Consider the following 27309-nt stretch of genomic DNA (forward strand, 5'->3'; position numbering starts at 1 on the left):
GGGGACCTGCTCTAATCCCATCACTAACTTGAGAAAGAATGATGTTCTCTTCCAATCTGTCATTTTATCAGTTAGCAAAGTTTCTGTCCGTGTTAATAAACTTCAGGCCATGGTGAGAGAAAAAGAGCTGTCTTACCCATTTCTGTATCCATTATTCTTCTCTAAACATTCAATACTATGCTTCAAAAGTCCAGGTAAATTCAACTTTCCTTTAAATATCTGATTTTCCATTCAGTGCTGATTTTGAGCATTTTGAATCCCTTTCCCAGCCCCGGCGGATCCGCTTAAGGGTATTGTTGATGCATGGCATGATGAGGATAAACTTGATCACCAGCACTGTGCAGGGAATGATAAGTGCTAAAACATAGGCTGAAGGAAGGTACCATCTTAGAATTGAAGGGCTGAGGAACCTCTTCCCGCCATAGAGTAGGGCGTGGGCTGTGCATAAGAACAGGGTCAAATAACCCAGTTTGGACTGCAGACAAGAAACAAAAAGAAATATTTTAATATATTTATACCTTAAAGTGAAATGCTATAAACCAATAAAATATTTGTCAATAATGACAAAGATTTGAAACCTATAATATTTAGGACACTTTGCTAAGTGCAGGAAGAAATATTAACACTCCTTGATGGGTTAATACTTGATGATAAATATTCCATTAAAAGAAAGACTTATTACAGATGACATGGTAGCTTTCTCTTAACCTGCCTGGATGGAAAAGTTTCTCAGGGGTAAACTCTTTTGAGTTACAATTAATGTACCTTGCCTTGGTCCTCAGTGCTAAAATTCTTTTATATCTTTTTTTTAGAGGTCAGAGACAAATATGACCTCAAGAATCTCTGATTAGTATATGCTACTTTGAAAGCAGATGCTAGCTAATTTCTATTGCCATAAAGAGCAGTTTGCAAATTTATATTTGTTCCCTCTCCCTTGACCTAAATTCTAAAACTTAGTGTTTATTTCTTGATGCCTCCACTAAAGGTATTATGAGAAATGTTTGGCTGCATTTGATCTGTGGGAGACTTAATATTCAAACCTAATTTCAATTACTAGTGATCTCTTTTATTATATTGGCTCACAATGTGCATGCATCACAATCATCCAGAAGACTTATTAACAAATCACAGGGCCCCACTTCCAGAGCTTCTTATGGAGGAGGTCTTGTATCTAACAAGTTCTCAGGTCATGATGCTGCTACTTCTGCTGCCATACATTGAAGATCACTGGTGTATAAGGATAGTTACTGCCTTTAATAAAGTGCCTGGTGGTTGATATGTGGAAAAAAACAATTTTTACTCTTTCATATCAGCAATAAGTTTGGAGTAATGTTATCTATCAAATCTTGTTTTGAAGGTTTTAAACTTCATTGCAATGTCTACTTCCCTTATCAATATGTTGATATTATAAGGTTAATTTTCAGAAGGTAAAAGGTTTGTCTTTGGGATTTTTTTACATTGCACATAGTAATATCTCCACACCTAGGGTTTAATAGTTCTATGTGCTTTTCACTCTAAAAGTCTTAGATGTGGCTCTGGGAGTAGTCAGAAATCTTGACAAAGTGTGCCCACTAGGAAACCAAACCATTATGGAATCTTCCTGTTTGTACTTGAGTTTAAGTCCTTACCTGGATAAACCGGAACTCTCTCCAGTTCATCATGTTGCTAACTGATGGCAAGGAAGTGATTCCCAAGAGCACAAACAGAAAAAATCCAAGGATTCCCAAAGACAAATATGAATCACTATGCCAGGCCGAAGAGGTAAAAAATGGATCATCTTTCTTGGTGATCACCTAGGAACAATTATAATCAATTTTTAAAAATTATACATTTTTTATAAACTGCTTATATTTATAAAGGAATTAAACAGTAACTTCGCATGGGTTATTTGCTGCTACAAATTTTATGGCATTTTTTTCTTAATCATTTAAAAATAATTGTAAAAAAATACACTTAGAAATATTTTTGGTAGAAAAAGTAATTATTTCTGCTGGGATTTTATTACAATTCATGACTCTGGGAGTTGTATAAGGAGTTTTAAATTAGCCGATAAATCCCTAAAACTAAGTAAACATTTACTTAAAACTTCATTCTGTATGGATTTTTGTTACTCAATCAAAACTTAATGTTCTCAAGTAATCACATCATAATTCTGTTTTTCTGTTGATAATTCACACACACGAAGTCTGGGATCTTTCACATTGATCTTCTCTTCATATAGAATCAAGTCTGTCACACCACAGATTGAGAGGAATCAGGCCCTTGTAGTGTGACTCTAATCCAAGAAACTTCCATGTATGTTTTAGGGAAATGATGTAGAGAAACCCACAGAAGCATCATCAATGAGTTATTGACTAATATTCTTTGAGACTGCAGTAAGATAGATTGATCAAAACTGATTATTTCTAAACTAGAAATGACTTAAAATACTTTTTCTGAGATTGCTTTAAGACACCTTGAACTGATTCTGAGTCTTTTGCCTCAGCATAAGATAATATTTGATATTTGCTCAGAATTATTTACTTTTCTAGTTACGGAGGACAACATTCTTCAAGTCAAACATTCATGGAGCAGGAAGCAACATTTTGTGAATCTGTTTGCATTGCTGCTATAGCACAAATGTCTGAGAAGGCTCCTTATTTACAACACAGTTGGCTTTGACTTCCAAAAGGAAATAGAGTGCATGAAAGTAGAAATTTGAAAACACATGGGTTTTCTTTTACTGAGTAGGTGTCCTTAGGTTTCCTGAGCTCAAAATATGCCAGTTTGTTAGTATCTCAGTGAGCTCTTGGGAATACAGATCTGGACCCAAGTGAGCCTGAGAATATAACTTTTATTCTTAACAGTTATGTGAGATTTCAACTGAATTCATTAAAACAACCTTAGCCATGAGATCTCTATTTAATTTAAAAAATACAGATGCTTAGCCAGGTACAGTGGTGCATGCCTGTAATCCCAGTGGCTCAGGAGGCTGAGGCAGTAGGATTGCAAAGTTCAAGGCCAGCCTCAGCAGCTAAGTGAGGCCCTAAGCAACTTAGTGACAACCTGTCTCAAAATAAAAAATAAAAAGGGTTGGGGATGTGGGTCAGTCCATGTTTAAGCACCCCTGGGTTCAATCCCTGGCACTAAGTAAATAAATAAAATAAAGATGCTCAGAGGAATGATTTTCTCTATTGTTGGAAATGGAATATCATGTAGTCTAATTCCTCTTTGATATAAAGACTCGGGGAATACCAATGAGTAGAAATTTACCTTGGTAATGGTTGTGTTTCTCATCCTCCATCGTACATAATAACGAATAGGAATCACAAGCGTGTAGATGGCGTGAAGGAAGGCGAACCCCAGAGCCACCAAGCCAAGCTGCTTTCTGCAAAGCATCCAGTGGTCGAGCCAGTCCGGGAATCGTCGGTATTTCGTACCTTGGTACAGCTGCAGGATGGCGGCAATGACGCCAGGAAGGTAAACCAACGCAAGCAGAGTAAGTGCTGTTATAGGGAAGACACGATTCGGAATGGATACAGCCATGCGAAATGTGCTGTCTTTGTTCTCATTCACATAGGGGTAGATTACGTCTCTTATAACACAGTAGATAAAGAAGAAGAGACAGAGTGCAGCAGACAAATAGAAGGGGAACCTCCACATGGGAAATAGTTGCAGGGGGTAGTTTTCAATTTCGGTGGCTGCCTTGAGAGATCCTCGATCCAACGGGGTAAGTCCAAGAGCACGAACAATGTCCATCACTCTTTGCTTGGCGTTGCTGTCATTTCCACAGACAAACACCTGGGTTCAAAATAATTAATTCTGTATTTACTCTTTTTTTTTTGGCATTTAATAATTGTTTTGAAAGTGTATACAAGCACCATGCAGAGCAATGACCTGTCAGAGTGAACTGTTTCTCAAACAAGGATGTGGAATTAACATATACAATGAGATGTTATTTAACCTAGCACAGGTGTGCTGGAGAGCTAGCTAGGTTTTTTTTTTTTTTTTTTTTTTTTTTAATTTTTTTTTAGGATTTTTACTGAAGGGTGGTTTTAGGCACTCTGTGTCGATATAAAACTTGACAAAGAAGACCTGGTGGTCTTGTGTGAGTGGCTTGATCTTTTTTCTGTATTAGTGGGTGCCACATCACTTACGATGGCTTCTAATCTCAGTTCACAAATGGAACCAATTTTGTACAGGTAATGGGAGTAGAAGAGGATATTCAACAAGCTATATTAGTTTCTAGTGCTGACAAGAGAAAGGCTTCCAGAGACTGGTATTAGTGGGTTCCATCAAACTAAAAAACTGAAAGTGCGGACAATGGGAAATAAATCACAATAATTGACTATCTTACATGGTCAAACCCAAGAAAATTATTCTTGGTACATATTAGAAATATAAAATATTTACTGGGCATTTTATTTGGAGATTGTATTTTCTGACCTTTGAAGTAAGTGCACATTAAAAGATTCACTTTTTAAAGAGTGAGGGCAAATTCATTTAATCTCACCTGCCGACTTGCATCCAGTGCTCCTGACTGGAGAGCCCAGGCTGAAATGGTGTTAAATGCTTTTACCACATAAGCTCCCGGCACCAACTGAGCAAGGTATTCTGCATTAGATTCTGGATACTGATTAATTTTGGGGTTGTTGCTGACATCTACCAATATTTTCCCATTGAGATCCTCAGTTAGTTCTCTGAGAAATTCATAATGCTCTCTGTGGATTGCAATAAATATGATGTCAGACTTCTGGGCAGCTTCTGAATAGCTGAAGACCTCCACACCACTGGGCAGCAGGCTGGACATCCTGGAGTTTCGACTTCCAAATACAACAGAATAACCACACTGGAACATTTTAAATCCAAGTGATCTTCCAAAATCCCCTGTTCCAAAAATGCAGACAGTCTGTGGCTTTTCTGAAGAATTCATTGTAAGAGGAAGCATAACTGTACAAGTTTTCTCCATTACTGAAAAACATATACACAAATGCTTTGGTCATGGAAAAATTAATGAGAATTATATGTAGGAATTATCTGATGTTCTAATGTTCTGGTTATCTCAGGAGTATTCTCCCTAAAATTAGGTAAGTATAAATTGTCATATATATTTTATTGAGCAAAATAACTGGTAAAAATCTTCTCTGGATAAAGTGAAAACCAAGATACTTGCTGATGGATGTCTTAAACAGTGGACCTATATTACATTAATATTACATTTATTAAACACTTGTGATTCAAAAAATTCTCAGAGCAAAATATGATAAGGTATGTGCTAATAAATTATAGAACAACTCGCTTACATTTAGTTATATAAAAATCCCAAATAAAACTTTAGTAAACAGAATCCAGCAGCTTTTTAAGAGAAAGTACAATTGGTTAAATGGGCGTTATTCTAGGAATGTAAAGATTAGTCCTAAAAAATAAAGAATAGTTCTATAAATTCAACATTAGAAAATCTATTAATATAATTTACCATATTAGAAAATTTATGGAGAAAAATATGGAATATCTATGTATAAAAGTAGACATATTTTAAATTAAAATACTTTTAATTAAAATTACACATTTGTTCTTCATTATAGTAAAATAATATATATATATGTGTGTATGTACACACACACACACACACATATATATATTCCCTAAGTACACAAAAAGTGTCTATCTTAGCCTAAAATACACTGTTATGCTTAAAAGAGAATTACTAGAAAAACTCATAGTAAAATCAGAAATCAGAAAAAATTGTTTGCTATGACTTTAGTTATGTTTGTTCTAGAGGTTCTACCTAATAAAACTAAACCAGACAAAGAATTTAGAGGTATAGAAATTCTAAAGAGATTGCAGATAATTAAGCCAAGACTTGGAAATTCCAGGAAAATTAACAAAAAAAGCATCCATATATACAAACAAAATTCAATATTTTGTCTCAGAACCTAATTAAAATCAGTATTAATAATATATCCTAAAGACAAAGTAGTTAGAAGATTTAATTGAATAAAGGCCCCTACTATCACTGCAACAAAATAGACAATATGAAATAAGATAGAAAGATGCATGCAAGATATATATGAACAAAAATTTTAAATGCTTTTAAAAATTGGAGATTTGCTAAATGGAAATGTATGGTATGTTCTTGGATGAGAAAGTTCAGCCCCACAAAGACATCGTTTTCCTTAATTTAATATAAATTGTATAAAGTAGGATAATTAATGGAATACTAGTCCTATTAAACAATTTAAAATTTTATAGAGCTAAAATAATTAATGTGCTACTGTCAAAGGAACAGAAATAGTCCAATGGAATAGAGTAAAAAATAAAATCTGAAATATACCCAAACACCTATACTTCAAGTTGATGAGAAGAAGATGGATTATTCAATAGTTAATATTGGTCAATTGGAATAAAAAACTGAATCCATACCTTATACCATATTCCAAGGTAAATTTGATATATATTAAACATTTAATTTTTAAAAAATAAAACTATAGTAGAACAGGAAGCAACCATGGCGAATGCTCTTACTATCTTAGAGGAGGAAAGCCCTTTTGCAACATGATTAAACCATGAGAGTAGATGGAAAAATGTGATTACATAAAAGTCAATAACTCTTGCAAAGCAAAAGAACTGTAAACAAAGTCAGAAGATAATCAACAAACCAGCAAAAAATATTGTCAACTAGCACAAATCAATAAGAAAACCCCCAATTGTCCACTAGAAAATCGGGCAAAGGATATGAGCTGATAGTTCATTCTAAGGAAGTAGAAAATACTTTTAAATATAGTAAAAGGTCCTTAATCTTACCCCAAATAAAACAAATGCAAGTTAAAACTAATCTGAGATGTCATTATAAATAGCTAATGACATTTAAATTTTAAAAAGTTTCTATGATCTAATACCGTAACCTAGGCTACTATCCGTACTTGTGAAGAATGTTATTTCTTCTTTCAGTGTTGATTTTTTCTTAAAATTTCTCAACATTTTGTTTAAGCCTATAGTTAATCTTTTTTTTGGGTGGAAAAGTCTCTGTTTTCTAATGATGTATCCTCAGTGTTTAGGAGTACCATCCACCACAGTCCAGGCACTGGACAAATATTTGTTGAACAACACTAGAAGAATGGAGTGCAGGAGTTGGGAGTAGCAGTGGTGACTCTGTCCCAGGCACAGTGTGATATCAAGAAGCCCAATGATCAAAGAGAAACCAATGGGCAAGGGGAGGAAATAAGGAAGAAGTAGGGGAGGACATCGTTAATGACATTACTTCTTTCTCTCAAATGGGTTAAAAGTAAACTCAATGAATGTAATGTGGAATTTTCAAAACAGGAGAAAAGGACAAGAAATATAGGACTTTCCTGTACTTGCTCAGAAATTCTGAATAATTTAACTAACCCAACATTGAAATCGTTTTATAAACCAGCTGGTGATATCCTGAACAGTGTCAGAGAAGTCATGACCACATATGGAAAAGCACCCATGATGATCAGGGCTGTTCATATAGAAGCACATCTGTGCCATTTAGAAAATTTTTAATGACATCTATTAATATAACTTAGCTTAGCAATTTAAATTATGCAATATTGTTAGTTGCTAATCAGTTAATAACTTTATAATTCAAACCCTCAAACTTCCTACTGATGGCTTAATTATTCTACCCTTCAGAACTGGATTGTATGCCCAAAGAAGGTCTCCTCCATATTTATTCTGATATATCATTTTTTCCTCTTTCAAGCCGGATGGAAATTGGCAAGCAAATTATTGACTTGAAGTTGCCAGTGTCCTGCAATAAGATTAATTATATTTTCATTGGAATTATCTTAATCATTTCAAAGAGAGTGATTCCAGATTTTGACTATTTGGGCCATTACATTCATTTATCATAATTTGCCATAAACTTTTCTTTTAAATGAAGATATTGACTCCATGGTACTATTTTTTGTTCTACCTCTTTTGAGCAATGTGATCTTGGGCAAGTTACTCAAACTCTTCATGCCTCAGTTTCATTGTCTTTAAAATGAGAGATTTATAGTACCTAAATTTGTTCATATTTTATTTTAATTTTTCCTTCATAAAATGCAGCTTGTCAGTCCAATGTTATATACTTTGGCTATTACCCCAACCACTGAAATTTATTTTCACTCTCAAAACTTCAGAGACAGCTGGGCTTGGTGGTATATGCCTGTAATCCCAGCAGCTAAGGATTTGAGGCAGGAAGAGTGCAAGTTTGAGGGTAGCCTGTCTCAAAATAAAAAAGGCCAAGGGTAGTAACTCAGTGGTGGACTGCCTTGGGTTCAATTCCCAGTACATGAACGAACAAACTGAAGAGATTGTTGAGCAAATTGAAGCTGCAGAAATGATGAGAGGTTATTAAAATATCACTGGTTGACATAATAGAAATACAGGACGTATATTCATTGGACAGTTGGTTAGTTGTCATGCAAGTTACAGAAACATTAAGGTTGGTAATTTTTTGGTCATATTGAGCTCCATTTCAAATCTTCCTGATTCTACTTCTAGTCTCTGGGCAGTAGCTGAGCTCTGCTCAAGCTCTAGTGCCTAACAGAAACTCATCTTTTACCTCCTGATTCTTGTCTTGGAGCTCCTTTGAGGTTTGAGCCTGTCTGGTGCTCAGATATGCACAACCCTTGGGGCCACCACAGATCAACAGGGAGAACTCCATGAGTAAATACTTCCTCTTTCTTTTTGCACACAGTTCTGACACATTTCATAAGACTCTTCACACAGTCCCAGTGGAACAAGTGGCTGACTCAACGTGAGTTCAAGTTGGTACTGTCTTTCCCAAGCTCTGGGTTGTGCCCTCTGCCACTGACTCTTAGTTTCCTAGAGTCACCTTTCTAATAAACTATCTGCATAGAAGTCTTTGTCAAGGCTTTGCTTGCAAGATGACAATAAAATATGCTAATGATTTTGAAATGAAAAGTGTTACCACAAAGTGGGATGATTATATAAATAACATGTAAAAAAATAAAAAGTAATTTGGGGGAAGAATTTAATTCTGATTGGAATTCAATTCTGATTGGAAAATATATCCTAATAATAGGAGTCCATAGAAGTGGAATTTATGAATACTCCCAGCTAGAAGGGAGATTAAGTTGAGGGTGCATTTTATAATAAGCATTATATAAAGAAGGCCTTTACACCCTTGCCAGACATAGTTGTAACTAAAAATAGCTATGTGTAAACATATGGATTCATGTAGATAGTAAGATTTCTTGTTCAAAGACTTAAGAAAACTTTCCTAGGTGGAAGAAATACAGGAAATAATAAGAAAAGTGGTAAACAGGAAGGATACTTAAGAGAAGGATGTGTTATAATAATATAAACATAACATACTGTTCTCCTTTCTTTCCTTCAACCCATGCATGCCCCATAAAACTCAATTATGTAACAGGTCACACAACAGGATTAAGTCTTGTCTTAGGAAATTTCTAGGACGGTTTACCTGCTATAGAGGCATCTCTTAGCAACATCCCAGGGGTAGCCAAGGTACCCCTGGGATGTTGCTAAGAACACAATGTGATCCCACAGGATCTTTTACATAGATTAGAGATTAGAATCCAATTAAGTTGGTAAAGTGGCCTACCATGAAGGTCATGGAAACATTAGAGACTGAAAAGTGTGTGTGTGTTTGTGTGGGTGTGAAAGAGAAGCATATATGAAGGGATCAGGTGTGGGTCAAGAAGAGTCTTGCCTATTGTTTCCTTGCGTCTATGTATCCCTCCCCAGGCCTTGGGAACCCGAGGGAGCATTCTTTAGGGGTGTTCCTAACTGGGCCTCCCAAGAGATGTTAGGGGCTGTCTGGCGTGTGGGCTTTACATCTCACACTTCCCAAGAGGTCAGAGGTTCGAGAGGCCCAGGCTGTCTACAACTTTTGATAACTGCAGTATATTAAAAGCATGGAAATGTTGAAACAGGATTTTAAAATCATATATTTTAAATACCTATACTTAAAAAAATCAATGCTTATGAAAAGAAAAACAACTAAACTATTTGAAATAATTACAGAGTAGGAGGTTGTGAACAAAGTATAGGAAGTTTCTGTCTACTCTTTACCCAGTTTCCTCCAATGACTACATTTGCACAACTACAGCACAACTACAGGACCTTGACACTGGCATAATGGGCATGCACACTGATATGTCATTTTATCTCAAGTGTAGATTTATATACTCACCATTGTAATCAGGATACACACTATTTCATCTCCGAGAAGTTCTCCCTCATGTCATCCTGTATAGTCATACTCATTTGCCTCCTCACTATCAATCTCAAACTGTGTAAACTATTAATCTCTATTACTTTGTCATTTTGAGAATGTTGCATAAATGAAATTGCATGGCATATAAACCTCTTGAGATTGGCATTTTTTTAAAAACTCTGCATGAATCTCTTGGGATTAATCCAAGTTTTATTAATTGTTTCATATTATTACCAAGTGCCAAGTAGTATTCTATGGTATAGATACACTGCTGTTTGTTTAACTCTTTAAAAATACATTGTGTGTGTGTGTGTATGTGCATACTGGAGATTGAACAAGGCCTTGTACTTCTTAAGCATGCACTCTAGCATTGAGCAGTACCCCTATCCCTGTTTAACTCTTCATCAAATGTAGGGCTTTTTTTTTTCAGTTTTGGATATTGTATATAGAGCTGCTATGAACATTAAAGTATAAGTTTTCATCTGAAAATAAGTTTCCATTTGTTCACGATAAAGGTCCAGTAGTACAATTGCTGGGTTTTATGGTAACTGTATGTTGAGTTTTATATCAAACTGCCATACTGTTTTCCAGAGTGGCTGCACTATTTCACAATCCTATTAGTAATTTAAGAGTGCCAATATTTTTTATTTGAGATATTTTGATATTGCATTGTGGTTTTAATTTCATTTTCCTAATGGCTCATATAGTTGAACATCTTTTTATGTGTTTTCTTGCCACCTGTTCTTTGGTGAGATAGCTCTTCATGTCTTTTGCCTATTTTCTAATTGAAACTGTATTCTTTTTTAACTGTTGAATTTTGTCCATTCTTTATGTGCTTTAGATATGAGTCCTCTGTAAGAAATGTGATTTGTAAATATATTCTCCCAGCCTATAGCTTGTCTTTTTTCCCTTACATCTTAACAGGGTCTTTCATGGAAAAAGAGCTTTAAAATGTTATGATAGCCAAGTATTGACTCTTTTTGTCTAGGACTATGGTTTTGATATCTAAAAACTGATCATGAAGCACTAGGTCCTAAATATTGTTTTCTAATAGCTTAAACTTTACATATAAATCCATGATCCATTGTTTGTTTGTTTTTGTACAAAGGGTAAAGTTTAGGTCAAGATTTATTTATTTATTTTTTGCCTATAAATATTAGCTAACTGTTCCCCTATCATTTGTTGACAATACTGTCATTGTTTTATTGAATTCCTTTTTCACCTTTATCAGAAATCAATTATTCATGTATAGGTGTGGGTCAATTTCTGGGTTCTCTATTGTGTTCCGTTGATCTATGCATCCATCCCTATGCCAATATCACACAGTATTGATGGCTGTAGTTATATGTCTTGAAATTTAGCACAGTGATTTGTCCTACTATATCACTTTTCTTTCTTTATTTGTCACTTTGTTGTTATGTTTATTGGTTTCTTTCATTCAACATACTTATTTTTGAGATTTATCTATGTTATTGTAAGAGTTAATATTTCATGAGTCAACCTATTATTTTCCAAAACTATTATAGCTATTCTAATTCCTTTTCCCTTCCATATAACTTTTAGAACAATCATATATGTATATATATAAACAAAAATATTTTAAATACTTAGAAAAAATTTAGTGCTTTAAAAATATTCCAAAAAATAGGGGTTGGGGCTGTAGCTCAGTGGAAGTGTGCTAGCCTCGCACATGTGAGGTACTGGGTTCGATCCTCAGCACTACATAAAAATAAGTAAACAAAGATTTTGTGTTCATCTACAACTAAAAAAATATTTTAAACAAAATTAAAAAAAATACAAATTAGTTGATTTTTTAGGATGTAAATATAGACTGTGTTAAGATATTAATTCATACAAAAGCAAAGCAGCAGTGTGCAGGTATCTAACAAATAGACAAGTTTAAAGTTATATGATGGACTATAGTCTTGATGGACTTCATTTAGAGGACAAGCTAAAACAATTAAAGTTTGAAGTCCTTTGTGTATCAGCAACCTGGGATCAACTGGTGTTCTTGCTCCCCTCAAGCCTCAGAATAGACCTTACTCCCAGTAAGAAGAAAGATAGTAACCCAGCCAGCGCTCTTCTAAAAGGTGCTCACAAGTTGGGTCTGGTGGAATACACTTGTAATCCTAATAATTCAGGAGGCTGAGATAGGAGGATTGAAAGTTTGAGGCCAGTTTCAGCAATTTATTGAGGCCCTAAGCAACTTAGAAAGACCCTGTCTTAAAATAAAATATAAAAAGGGCTAGGGATATGGCACAGTGGTTAAATGCCCCTGGGTTCAATCCCAGTATCCAAATTAAATAAATAAATAAAAGCGCTGGCATTCTTGCCTTGCACTTGGAAATGGGCCATTTGTTTTCTCCAAAGTTTGTACAGAGTGAAGAGAAAAATATATAAATACTTACATAAGTAATACTAGTTGTAGAAAGAAAAGAAAATCTTTCTCTCAGGTGCCGAGTCCTGAAAGAAAAAAATAGCATCTGTGAATACCTTTAATTTTGAAAATCCACAGAAAATTCAAATGAAGACAAATTTCTTTATGTAAAGATTCATGCTTAATCACACACATCATTAGGAATCTTACTTTTTTCTTAGCTCACCCAATTTTACATATCTATACATATTAAAAATGCAAAGCTGTAGTTTCATATGAAAAAGGTTTGGAAATAATCAAAAAACAACTCTAAAAACAAAACTATCATTTTTATAATGTACAATTTTTAGTAATGAATAGTAACATACTGGGCCAGAGGTGGTGGCTCATACCTATAATCCCAGCAACTCGGGAGGCTGAGGCAGGAGGATAGCAGGTTCAAAGCTAGCCTTAGCAACTAAGCAAGGCCCTAGGCAACTTAGTGAAACCCTATCTCAGAATAAAAAATAAAAAATAAAGGGCGGGGGATGTAACTCAGTGGTAAACACCCTGGGGTTTAATCCCTAGTACCAAACAACAACAAAACAACCAAAAGCATACTGGGATCCAGTCCCAGGCAAAGAAGGACCCTGTTGAAGGGGTTAGACCCAAGTTGGTGATAGTTAGGCTTTCTTGCCAAGGCTTTTGGTGGGCTATATTTTAGTATGTAGTCAAGGTCATACGTGCTCAAAGTCATCAACATCTCCTTGCGGGCCTATATTCTCTTATGTAACCTGGTGCCTTCTTTGTTTGGCCTCCATATAAAAAGGCCTGTGGAAAGACTCAGGGACTGGGGGCTGCTGTTGCCTCCAAGTAAAACATGTCTACTGTCACAGCTGTGTCTTCCCAGGGCCAGAGCCTCAGCCAGACACACATCAAGTGAATTTGACTAAGCGTGTGGAAGGAGAGGAGACTTGTAGGGTACAGACTGACATCTATCTTCCCAGATATATGTCTATTTTCCCAGAACTCTCTCTTTTTTTTAGTCATTGAAATAGCTTCTTAGAATCATGAAAATGATTATGAAAGTTATGAAAATTATGAAAATGCAAATATCTCTGCGAAGGGTCACGCCAGAAACCCATGGTTCACATTCAAATGAGGTGGAATGCTTGTACAAAAAACCCAATAAGCAGAACTTGGAGAGTCCGTATCCCCCTGAATTGAGCCTGGGCATTGTCTTTGTGTTTTTTTAATTTTTTTTAAACTCCCCCTTGTGATTCTAATGTACAACCAAGACTGGGAACCTTTTATCAACTTTTTTAGTAGCTTTGCATTAATGGTCTGCTACAGTGGGTCTCCTTTCTGGTCATACATTAGAATCAGCTGGGGGGCTGCTAAAACTCTAGGGAACAATCTCCTAAGTTTTGGAATCAATTGATATGAGGTACAGCCCAGGCATCTGTACCTAAAAGCCAACCCCAAACAAACAAACTTCAGGGGATCTCAAGTACACCCACGGAGAACCACTGGAAATGGAAAAAGGTAAGCATATTTTTGTTGTTGTTGTTGTTTTGTTTTTGTTCTTTTTTTTATTTTTGGAGAGGGATGGGGGTGAGGAAGAGACAAAGGGAGATAGGATACCGACAAGGTTGTAATGGGTTTCAGAAACACTTCATCTCTTTTATACTTTTCCCTGTAGCTAATTTTACTGAGACGCTAGAATTTATATTTTTATGAAAAAAAAAAAAAAAAGGCAAAATGAGTACTTGAATATGCAGGCCTCACAACAGAGTGAGTCAAAGGATGCCGGGATCCAGACTTGGTGTCAGATTGTAGGTAGCTAGGTAGCTTTGCCTAGGAAACCTTGTAAAGCTCTCTTACAAGGGCTGTAAAGTTATAGTTGGATTAAGTCACACAAATCTACTATGGTGCTTTCTTCCTCCCTTCTCTGTCTTTACAGTACTGGGAAACTCAGGCCTTCTGCATGCTAGGTAAGCAATCTACCTCTGAGCTACATCCCCATCCCTTATTATGTTTTATTTTGAGACAGGGTCTTGCTAAATTGCCTTAAACTTGTGATTCTTCTGTCTAAGCCTCCAAAGTTCTGGGGTAACAGGTGTGTACCACTGCACTGGGCTCTTAGGGTGCTCCTTGATAGCAGTTCATGTACTAAAGCAAAATATCTTGTTGATCATTTGCATGAAAACATTATTAAAGTCACTCTGTCTCTCTCTCCACTTGAGAATTCAGCTTTGAAATGTTGAAGTGATTGTTCATTCAAATATCTAAATTCCTCAGACATTATCCCCTCTTTACACACACACACACACACACACACACACACACACACACACACACAGAGAGAGAGAGAGAGAGAGAGAGAGGTATTGCAGCATACAAATGCAGTAATTTTGCTTGGCAACTGAGTTTTGGAATACAAATAACACCTTCAGACTGTATGAGCTATTACAAGACTTTTTATTTTAATCTGATGCCTATAAACAGGATTTTTTTGGTTCCTTCTGTTTTATTATTCTTTCTGAATTTCAAACTTCCTCTACCAAAGCCCCCAATTATGTGACAATATATTTATAATAAACTGAAGTCTATCAATCAAATGTTTACTTTCATCATAAAGCAAATGGGCAGGAGAAAGTTCTGCAGCTGTGTCATCCTTCTTGTGATTTGGAACATTGGTTTCAATATATCCAGGGATGATTGAAGAGCAAAAACTATTTTAAAAATGTAAAATCCTTATACTAATACAAGAACCCATCCAATTTATTCATTGAATTATATCTATATAGTGAGATCAAGGCTCTTTAGGGAAAACAAACATTCACATTTGAGCACATATTTTCTTTTCTATTTTTTTTAATGAATATGCAGTACATTTTGGTGTAGGGAAATCAGAAGACTTTGGTTTAAAAAGACTACTGACTACCATTTATTTAAAAATTAATGTTTCCATAATCAATGAATTCTTCTGATTTTTTGACAGACTCAATTTGTCTAGTTTTAACTGAGAATTTAAATGTGTATTTTTAATTTTAGCTTTGTAGTTAGAAGTTGCTCCATTTGCAAGTGTAATTTCTTCTTGGTGGTATTTATACATAATTTTCAAAGTCATTTAATATATGCATTAATACATCCCTTAAAATATTTACTGATTGCCTACTGTATATACCATATATTATTTTATATGCTGAGGAAAGAGGATAGAGGGGAAGAATACAAATATAGAGTTACAAGAATACAAATATAGAGTTCAAATGGAAATCTTTTTAACCCTTTAAAAAGTGACAAACCAGAATTCTGATTTGTATGCTTCAAAAACCGTGTATGTACACTGTTGTAAAAAGTTGGACAATGTACCCATAAATAATAAACAAGATGATTTCAGATGGTAAGTGTTTTGAAGAATACAGAATAGAGTGACAGAATCAAAAGGCTTTGACAGAGAGAAGTAGGCTATTTTTGAGAGATGGTCAGCATAAATATCTGTAAGGGTTGTCAGATTTAGCAAATAAAAACACACTGTGCTCAATCAAATTTTAATTTCAGCTAAATAATTAATACTTTTTTAGTGCAAGTATATTGCTTGCAATATTTGGATCACAATCATACACAAAAACTTTTAATATGAAATTCAAGTTTGGCAGGGCATTATGCATTTTATTTGGCAGCTTTAACCAAGCTGAGACCTCAGGATGAGATGTGGCTTCCAGGTAAGGACTTTTCCAGATGGAAGGGAAAGCAAGTGTATATGTATTCACCAGCTGTGATGGTGAAGACTCACCCTTACAGAAATACTGCATTTAAAATAGTTCAATTGGCAACCAGATTAGTAAAGCTATTAGTAACATTTTAATACAATTTCCTACTTTGTCATGTGAAATGGAAGATTGATTACACGATGTTTTTTTTTTTTTTTTATTTGTAGACTTTTGTCACTGAGTGATAAACCAGTCAGAACAAAGTTGGCTAGAAAAGGACTTCAAACTTGGAAAGTAGTGTCCATTTTAATTGAATACCAACCAGAACTAAGATAAAGCATTCTGAAATTAAGATATTATCCAACTGAAATCTTAATTCTAATTACACCAAACTTGCATTTGTTAAAAGAAAAATAAAAGAACACACACACACACACAGAGACACACACACTTTTATTTAGAATGGAGAGGATGTTAAGAGATTTAAAACTTGCTCAAACTAATTTCCAGACCCCACTCCTGGTTTCTCAGATGTGTGTGCTTCTTAGCAACTCATATATTTCCCCATCCTATTACTAGCACATCAGTTGAAGTAAGAATTAGAGCAACACTGTGGTAAGGTAAATCATGATTTTGTGATTTCCACAAAAAGTTCTGGTAACTACTTAAAGTTACTCATAGCCATAGACCAATATTATTTCAAGCTCTTCATCTAAATAAATCACTATAGGTTGGTTGCTGGAAAATAGATAACCTGAATTATTTTGTGAGAAAGAGTTATTTTATATCTTAGCAACCAAATTTATTGGTGATCAGTTTTTATGCTAGCTAATATGACAGAAGAAAATAGTAATCACTTGTTCAGTCTGATCAAGTCACGGAACATAATTAAAGATAACCTTTACATTAACATTCTGTGGATATATGCACTGCTACATGAATTGCTAATAACTAGCTAGGAACTAGTTATAGCATGTGCTATAACTACAATGATTCTGTTAATAATGTTTCACTACAATCCATTGAGTTATGAGGACTGGGAGGTAATGTAGGCATTTTATCTATTTTAATTGAATGCTACAGAAAAAGAATTTATTTTTAATGTAAGTTCTTTGTCAATATTCTAGTTCAACTAAAAATCTCATCAGTGTTGCCACATTTAGGTCCCAGCAGCATCTGTCAGGATAAATTAAGATCATTTTATGATTTCTTGGTGAAGAATTTCATCATGTAGGCTCATTATCTGCTTTCTGGGCTGGTTAGTTCATTTGATTATAGCCTAGGGTGCATGACAACAAGGTCAGGGATTTAGTTGTGTCTGGGGTAATTTACCTTGACCTCTGCTTACATTTTAAATCCTGAAGAATTTATAAATCTGTGGTTCACCAACAACTTCATCATAGAGTGGATTATCTGATGTGTCATTGCTACCAGATAAACCACTCTATCTTATTGATTTGGTGTTATTTGACTTACATATTACGTGAGCATTTGCTTACTTTGATGATCTGTAATAATACACTTAATATTCAGTATCAATTAATGGGTGCTGCCAGGTGTGGTGGTATATACCTATAATCCTAGTGACTATGAGGCTAAGGCAGGAGGATTGCAAGTTTGAGGCCTTAAGCAACTTAGTGTGACTATGATTCAAAATGAAAAACATAAAAGGGCTGGGATATAGTTCAGTGGTAAAGCCCCGGGGTTAGATACCCAGTACTAAAAAATAAATAAATAAATAAATAAATAATAAGTGTTGCTTTTCTAGGTCTACTGTAGTCAGAGACATTTGAGAAGTGATTTTGATCAAATAAAATTTCCTTATGAAATTAATATTCATATTAAGGCCACTAAGATTATCTAAATATTAATGACTGCCAACTTGGGGATAGAACAATTTTGCTGTGGATCTGACCTTGCCCCATAGGTCCTGCTGATGGGAGAGTTCCATTCTGTTTTAATGTACCTCCTTGGGCTGGGGATGTGGCTCAAGTGGTAGCGTGCTCACCTGGCATGTGTGTGGCGCTGGGTTCGATCCTCAGTACCACATACAAATAAAGATGTTGTGCCCGCCGAAAACTAAAAACTAATATTAAAAAAAATTCAATTCTCTCTCTCGAAAAAAAAAAAAAACAGGTACCTCCTTAACATTTTTAGATATTTCCTGCCCTACCCCCCCAGCCTCTTGTACCCTCTTTTGTGTATAATTTTCCTCCACTTCTCATATGGCTCTTGGAGGAAAGGACTCCCAGTAGTCCAGGGCTTCTAATGTTTGCTGAGACCCATTAGACAGGGCTGTTCAGCTCATTTCTTATCCCATGAAAAAATGCTTTTGATACTCCCTCCCCACCCTTCTGTCATACTTTGATGCATAAGTTTGAGAGCAGTGCCACTTGATAAATATTTTTAAATGAAACAGTTTCTTCTTTGTAATTCCTAGGTTATTTATATACTTAATTTGGTGCTAGGGATTGAATGCAAGTCTTGTTGCATGCTAAGCACATAATTTACCCCATAATAACAGCCCCAGCCCTCAATTCCTAGGTTTTTAGTCTCAGCTCCCTTGAGTAGTAAGGATGGAACTGACTTGCCAGCTGGGAACTTGAAATCATCTATGGTGAGAGTTTTTACAGCATAGAATCACCAAATATTACAAATAAGGACTTTTTTTTTCCTTAGTCCTATGCCAGTGGATCCTTCCCTGCCTCTCTCCCTTTCTCTCCACAAAGATGAAAAAGTAATTGGGCTGACAGCATGAGCCCACTTTTCTCATCCTTACTGTACCTTAGACCTTAATCACTTTCTTTAGGATGTGCCTTCCTCCTCATGCTCCCAACTTCTTTATGAGAACAGAATCCATGTGGTTTCCCCAAACCCTATAAAAGTCCCAGCCTCTGTCAACCTCACATGTAGTTTTGGTTATAAGCCTTCCTTTAGATCTGTTCATCTCAGGAAATAGAAACAGGGAGTCTTTTAGGTACCACCACCCTAAACACTTACCTTCCATTTTTTCCCAGATGTGCCTCAAAAATAGTACAATTTAGGATCTCAACCTGGAAAAGGTATGCAGATGGCACACTTATATTATTAAATGCAATGAACCATTTATTGACCCAATTTCTTTCTCCTCAGTCTCCTCCTATTTTCCATGTCATCTATGTTATAGAATCAAATAAGCTGAAGAGATTACCTTTGTACTTTGGTATTAAGGAAGAAATAACTAGAAATATGGTAATGTTCTGTGTGTTTGTGTGTAAGAATGATTGACATTATTTAGTCCTTTTGAAATGCTCTGTAGGTTTCATATGGCTTTCAGGTAGCAAAGAAGGACTAAACTGTTTTACTTAAGTTAACCTAGGTAAAACCTTAAAATTCAATATTCTAATCTTCATGACCTCAGTTTAATGCCTTAATAATATTATATAAGTCTTTTAAATGAATTACTCTTTAAATGAATTAGAATCCAATGTATTATAGTTGTAAGTTTATTATGAAAACTTAGCCAGTATAGCAATGCAATAGGTTACTAAAATTAAGGTCAGTGAAAGGAAACAGCAAACTTCCTGCAGTTTCATCTACTTAAAAAATAGTAAGTTCAACTATTTATATCCACTGTTTAATACAAAGCAATCTCAAGCCTCTCTCCAATGGCAGATAGTTAAAATCTGGTCTTTGTCATTACACTTCAACATGTTAACTAATGCAGTGCAGGTAGCATCCATACTTATCTGCTATGTCCATAATGGTCAGCATCTTCCAAAAATAAAAATCAGTGTTATCAACAAACCACTTGGTAAGATTCTATGATTTCTACACAGATTTATTACTGAATGGACTTTCTGTACCAGGCCCTGTGCTATGTACCAGGGATCAAGTGATCAATTAGATGGTCGCTGCCCTCAAAGTGGTCTCTAGGAAGATGCAATATATAATCAAACACAATGCACTGTGTGAGAGGGAGAGCAGAGGAGTGTGCAGAGAGGCCAGGAGTCCACAGGAGGGACACTAATCTATTGGGAAACAGGACAAAAAAAATTTACCAAAGTCTGTGCAAAATTGTTCCAGCTATCATTTCACATGGAATCAAAGTTAAACTGAAAGTTTCTATACTCTGTTAAAAACTAGACACAGGTGAAAGATGCACTATCAGTGTCCACCATTACATATCCCTTCCAATCTATTTCCATGGTCCACAGTGGCAGTGCCATCAGACCTGCTGAGAGCTCCAGCTCTGTTCATTTTTTTTTTTTCTTTCTGGTGCTGGGGATTGAGCCCAGGGTGTTCTGCCACTCAGTTACATTGCCATACCCATTTTTTTTTTTTTTTTAATTTTGAGACAGGGTCTTATTTAAACTGACTTGAATTTGAGATCTTCCTGGTTCTGCCTCCGGTGCTAGGGTGACAGTCCTGTGCCACCACACCCTGCCTTGTAATCTTCTAGCTCTGTTCTTAATGCAATTTTTTCTTGACTATTGGGTGCTGATGACAAAGACAATTACTAGTTTGTTTTCTTCTAAAACACTTTTAAGAGGCATATTCTATAGTTCTATTAAGTTATCTGTTAGTCTTCTCTTTATTCAGAATAGTTCCTAACTTGAAAAATACTCTTTGCACACATTTTTCTTCCTTTTAGGATGAAAAGTGAACTTTATCCTGACCGTAAGACAGATCATATCATCTACATTTAAAAGAAGCCTCTCTCTCAAAATAACTTTTGAGAAACATGTGACTGTCAAAGTACAAGGCCTTATGAACTCTCCACACGTAGCTAAATAATTTTTTTTGAGAACATTGTGAAGAAGAATTTGGATTAGGATATCAATGTCCTTCCTAGTTAATTAGAGTAGAAATATTTAGTAGACTAATGCATTCTTTTTGCAGTGATGCATTTCTGAAAGATGATATTGAAATAGTGCCAATATTCTTTGCTTTTTGATCCTTAATTATTTTGGAACAACAAATTGTTTATGTATACAGGCCAAGTATATTTTCTTACTATACATTATTTTAAGCATTGATTATCCTCTAGTTATTTACTTAGTTTTATTCCTTGTAGGACTAATTTCTTCCTAACAAAATAATGAGTGTTAATCCAGATCATCTTGGAAATGACCTACAATTCACTGAAAATTTTTTTAGTAGATTTAGTGTTTCCTGTAGAACTAATCTGGAACTCTTCATAATGAACTAATTAATCATTCTTTTTGTATATGTAAAGACGTGTCAAACTGGTAACCCCAGAGACCTTGTCTTTGAGACAAGGACTTATTTTTAATATTATCAAACCTAAACTTTGAAGAACCCAAAAGATAATCCAGAAAAATTCATTATCTGCAGTATAGATTCTTATAGGAATTATGGGTAGATATAAACGCAGGCACTTAATAAATGCCTTCCTCCTCAGAGGATAACACAGAGAAAACTACCTACAAGGTACCCTAACAATTCCTCAAGCTTTAAAGGATTATTGTATTGTATTATTTTGTTTTGCTAGCAGTTTATGGGCTTTCTTAAGATTTCCAAGGAAATGACTTTTTTTTTTTTTTTCAGTACTGGGGATTGACCCCAGGTCCTCACACATAGAAAATGACTTTTAATTAGAGGTGGATAAAAATACTTAAATTAATTATGAAGAGAACTAGATGGCAGAAATCATGAAACACTAAGATGTGTTTCTGAGAGTGACTGCAGACTCAACTACTTGGACTTTGAAAGGAGAATCTATATCCCTTTAATAATGATATTAATAATGGCTGATTTAGGGGTAGTCTTTTAAGAGAAAAAGTAACACAAGTGATTGCTCAGGGTTTCTTCAATTTTATTTTTTTTAAAGAGATAGATGAGAGAGAGAGAGAGAGAGAGAGAGAGAGAGAGAGAGAGAGAGAGAGAGAGAGAGAGAATTTTAATATTTATTTTTTAGTTATCGGCGGACACAACATCTTTGTTTGTATGTGGTGCTGAGGATCGAACCCGGGTCGCACGCATGCCAGGAGAGCGTGCTACCGCTTGAGCCACATCCCCAGCCCGGTTTCTTCAATTTTAAAACTCTATGACAAATAAGCTTATTTTTCTTAAAGATATTCACAACACAGTGCAAGGTCTAGGATTTTCAATTTACTTACAGACTTAAAAAAATCTGTTTGGTTCCTTCTAAACAATAGTTAGTGAGACTAAGCAAGACAGGTATCTGGAAGTATTTCAAGTTCAGGGTCAGGCCATGTATATGTTGGTTTCTGAGCCTCCAGTTGCTATGTGAACTTCGGCAAAACCATAAATGTTGCCAAATGGAGAAAGTGCTATGACCCAATTTCTCTGTACACATGTACCATTTACTTTACAACCTCGAAGCCAGATAATAGAGAGTGCTTCATCTTGTTTTCTGGGCTGGCAGTATTTGCCATGCAGGTGGAATACATGCAGGAGGACTCTCAGACTGTGCTAAATCACAGCACTCTGAAAAACCCAGGGCCTTGCAAAAGGCCATATCTCAAAAAAGTTACTGCTTCAAATAAATGTGCCATTTTAGAAAATTACACCTACTGTAACAGAAAAAAAAAATGTTCTTTCATGTGAGTGACATTTATATGATGGCCATTTATAGAGAATAGGACATTCTCACATAGCAAGGCTATGAAGAATGGTTTTGAAAGCAGAATATTCTCTGAATGATAAATGTGGTAGAACTTTAAGATGCTCCTGTGGGATGAGACTCTTCCCTCCACAGCTGGGTGGTTTCCTTATAAAAACTAAACCTGTGTTATTTTGAAAAAAAAATTACTTAGATGTACTTATATCATTGGCTTAATTTCTATCATATTTCAAACCTACAGCATCTTAAGTCACATGGCTTTTCACCTTGTTAGAGTTGGACTTTGTGGATCACTGAGGCCAACAGCCTTTCATTTTTTACCTGCAGAAACTGAGGCTGGGATATTGAGTTTCTAGTTAGAACTAGGAATAGAATTCTCTTATCCCACCTGCATATTCCATACAACTCATTTTCCATTACACTAGTTATCTCTTAAAGAAAGTGCTCAAACTATGTGAAGAGAAAGGATGCAGAATTGGAGAAAAATTTTGCCAGCTACTTTTCAGATAAAGGACTAATATACAGAATATATAGAGAACTCAAGAAACTATCAAAAATACAAAAACAAAACAAAACAAAACAAAACAAAACACACAACAACAACCCCCAAACCAAGTAACCCAATCAAAAAATGGGCAAATGAACTAAACAAACACTCCTTAAAAGGAGAAATGCAAATCTGTGGAAAAAAATGTTAAAAAATTTTAGCGATTGGGAAAATGAAAATCAACTACAGATTTCATCTCATTCCAGTTAGAATGGCAGCCATCAAGAGTACAAATAATAAATGCTAGAGAGGATGTAGGAAAAGGAACACTTTTACATTATTGGTGGGATGTAAATCAGTACAACTGCTATGGAAATCAGTATGAAGTTTCCTCAAAAGACTAGGAGTGGAACCATCATATGACCCAGTTATGCCACTCTTCCATATCTCTTCTAAAGAATTAAAGTACGTTGTACTATAGCAACACCTGCATACCCATGTTTATAGCAGTACAATTCACAATAAATAAAATATTAAGCCAGCCTAGGTGTCTGTTAATGGATGGATAAAGAAAATATATTTATATTTGAATATATACTTGAGTTTTATTCAGTCATAAAGAAGAATGAAATTATATGTCATTTTCAGGAAGGTGGATGGAACTGGAGAAAATCATGCTAAGTGAAATAAGCCAAAGTCAGAAAGCTAAGGGTCATACATTTTCTCTCATATGTGAAGCTAGAGAGAAAAAAGTGGGTGGGGCAAAGATGGGGTTTCTCATGATAATAAAGGGAGACCAGTAGACTAGAGAAAGTGTGTGTGTGGGGATAGTGTGGAAGAAATTGACCAAATTATATGGTTATATTGTGTGCATGTACAAATATGTAACAACAAATCCCACTATTACATTGAATTATAATGGACCAATAAAGAATAAAGTACATATTTATATGGGGGGAAAAAAGAAAAACGTGCTCAAATTGCACTCCAGAGGGTGGGGGAAATACCTTTCACTTGTCTCTGGACAGAGAACTAAGGTTTTATTGTCTTTTCACACGTAAATTACAATAATAAACAATAATACTCTTAAAAAAAAACAATTGCTAAACTACTTAAGGAAGTTTAAGTCAGGATCAAGGATGAAAAAGGGTGTCAAACTCAGGACAAATTTTCAGCTCATGGTCAAGAGGTGACCTTAGATCTGAGTTCTGATTGCCAACCCACATTCTTCAAGAGTCCCTTCTGATGGGTGACAAAGATGTGCACCAATCCAGACGTATAAGAAGTAGAAGCCAACCCATCTGTCTTCCTCTTTTGGATTTGTCTGCACGCTGGGTGATAAGCGATAAAACTTGAGGAAGTTAGAAGTTGGTTGAACCGATAGCGTGGCGACTTTGGGTGACTTTTCCCCGGAGAGGGATGAGGGGAGAGCTGGGGAGTTTGAATACACCTTAGTGCGAGCAGGCTGGGGAGTGGGGATCTGGAAGCAGTAGTTCAGGTGGGAGGAGGCAGATAAGGCCGTGTGAGAAAGGTACAGCCGGAAAGGTGACCCACCCACCTGCGGGATGAGCGCCTCCCGGTGCTGGGGTCCAGCGGAGCTGCAGCGGTGCGCGCCACGGGTCTGGCCGGGAGAGAGAAGCTTTGCGGAACCTCCAGCTCACTCCTGCAGCTCGCTGCCCTCCGCGGTTTAAGAAGCCAGAGAGGAGGGAGGGCCTTCTAGATTTCGCAAGAAAAGCGTGAAGAAAGGTTTCCGGGAAGAGTTAAAGCTGGAAATCCCGGAAAGCTGGAAGGACCAGAACTTCCTGTGTTGTTGTTGCTGCAGATGTCCCCGCTTACATCTGGCTAGCGGGGGATTTTAAGGGTTTTTCCCTGAGCTCTTGGGATCTTTGAATCCCAGGCTGATTGAAGCTTAGGAAGGCAGAGGAGCACACCTTTCCTGAAGGAGCCAGAGAGGTCTCTCTGAGATGCTGAGAAAACACCACCTAAGCTAGGCTCCTAGGCATTTCTCCTGCTGCAGTCCTGTCTCGGTTCAGAGTAAAAGGTGACATTGTTCTCTGCTTGGATACCGTGGGTTTTTATTGGGCTCATAGTTTGGATGCTCTTGTTTTGAGGTATTTATTGGGCAGATAAATCTTTTGAAGGAAGCAAAACAATGAAAGAGGGATCAGAAGTCCTTCTATTAGTGAGGGATTGGTTCCAGGACTTCCCATGGGTATAAAAACCTGGAGATGCTCAAGTTCCTGTAACCTATGCATATCTGCCCATATATTTAAAATCATCTCTGGATTATACTACCTAATACAATTGTAAATGCAGTGTAAATAGGTGTTATATGGCATTGTTTGGGGCCCAGTAAGAAGAAAAAAATATCTATGTTCAGTACAGATGAAAAAAAAAATTTTCCAAATTATTTTTGATACGCAGTTATTTGAATCCAAAAATGTGGAACCTTGGATATGGAGGACAACTGTGAATGCAATTGGGATGGATGTGTCTTTTTACAAAGGAGGAGTTTAAAAACTATACCCATGATAGTTTAAGGTTTAAATAATCATGATACCATATGTGGCAAAGCACTCTGCACCTCCAAACTCTGTGGTTTAAGACACAGAGTCCTCCCAGTTTGTCTCTCACCTGGCCATCTGGTCTCAAAATACATGCCTCCTTGCCAAGGTCCAGATGCCCAGTCACATGGGAGGCATGTTTCCAGAACTGCTGAGCCCACCTCACCTCCCCTTTGCTTGGATTGTAATTCTCCTTGGAATTAGCGCAGTCCCAGTAATTTCCAGGAAGTATTCTCTGAGATATAGTTGTAACTAAATCTTTTCCTTTTCTATACAATGTCAGTACAGTATAGTTTATGCCTTTTTTTCTTATTTCTTTTTGGTAGTACTGGAGATCAAACTCCAGGCCACATAAATACTAGGCAAGCACTATACCACTGGGCTATATCCCCAGCCCATATTTATACTTTTAACACAGCAATTAGGACAGTTTTCCTTTCAAGAGAGTTATTATTGTGCTCCTCTTCTGGAGCACCAACTCTAAGGGTTGATGCCCTATCCTTTTCAGCCTGGGATTGTCCACCACATGTAGCACAGCCCTTTGCATGTAAGTATTTATTGCACTCAATAATTTAAAGAGTCTACTGCAAATTATCATCTTTTGCAAAGAGTTCATCTGATAGTATTCTTAGGCCAGGGAAGAATTTAAAAAGGTATTTATAGAATCTAATTTTTCCAGTTTGAAGACTGATAGTTCAAAGAATTGTGTGCCTAAGTGGCCAATGCTTGGTCAATTTGATATCTGGTGAAAGATAGATTGGGAGAACTCTGGGTTTTACACTGCAGAGTTTTGGGAGTGTAGAAGTGTTTTGCTTTGTAGAAGTGCCCTGGTCTAACATCTGTCTTTAAGCTTTGTGGGGACAGAAATTTGATTCTCAACATACTGACTCCAACATTTACAACCAGAATGTGGATTTGTTAATTGCCAATGGAATAGAAAACAAATGGTCACTGTGAAAGGACAGTTGCTGAGGGCACCAAACTTTCTGGCTACCATCTCTCCTTGCAGGCCCTTCCAGTGGAAGGCATTTTATATGGAGAAAGCTGCTCAATAAATACGGGAGTGAGTTATAAGATTCTAAGGTTTACTGTCATCTGGTTAAGAGAGGCAGCTGTATCTGTGGTGACATAGCTTAGAATAACAAATAAAAGTGAATTGTCTTTATTAGTACTAAACTTAAGAGGCACTTGACTTATTTATCTTGTGGTTTAAAGATTGATTTTCCCCTTAGTTCTAAGAGGGACCCACAATTTATAAGTCTTCTAGTTTCTCCTTAAACTCTAACTGTAGCAGAAAATTAAGCCTTTTCTTCCTTTTAGGAATTCCTGTCTGTATGACCTCGGGTCTTGGTCATTTCTCTCTCTTTTTCCAGGGCTTTCCCTTACAGTGGAAAAGGTG

General features: G+C 36.1%; 1 protein-coding gene across 1 annotated transcript; it reads right to left on the bottom strand.

Moving 5' to 3' along the window:
* Positions 1–24963, bottom strand: Steap4 (STEAP4 metalloreductase). The gene is made up of 6 exons (XM_076860862.2): positions 24905–24963; positions 12604–12658; positions 4493–4950; positions 3253–3780; positions 1629–1793; positions 1–475 (listed from the first exon to the last, which is right to left on the bottom strand). Exons 3-6 carry the CDS (start codon positions 4946–4948, stop codon positions 212–214), a joined length of 1413 nt encoding a protein of 470 aa, XP_076716977.1. The 5' UTR covers positions 4949–4950; positions 12604–12658; positions 24905–24963; the 3' UTR covers positions 1–211.
* Positions 24964–27309: the final 2346 nt, after the last annotated feature.

Source organism: Callospermophilus lateralis, chromosome 1 (genome assembly GCF_048772815.1).
Source record: "Callospermophilus lateralis isolate mCalLat2 chromosome 1, mCalLat2.hap1, whole genome shotgun sequence".
Lineage (NCBI taxonomy): Eukaryota > Metazoa > Chordata > Mammalia > Rodentia > Sciuridae > Callospermophilus > Callospermophilus lateralis.

Coding starts and splice junctions, on each gene's coding strand:
- Steap4 (XM_076860862.2), bottom strand. CDS start 4,948: ATGGAGAAAACTTGTACAGTTATGCTTCCTCTTACAATGAATTCTTCA. Junction 3,781..4,492: donor CACTGGATGCAAGTCGGCAG/GTGAGATTAAAT, acceptor TTTTGAACCCAG/GTGTTTGTCTGTGGAAATGA. Junction 1,794..3,252: donor GAAACACAACCATTACCAAG/GTAAATTTCTAC, acceptor AATTGTTCCTAG/GTGATCACCAAGAAAGATGA.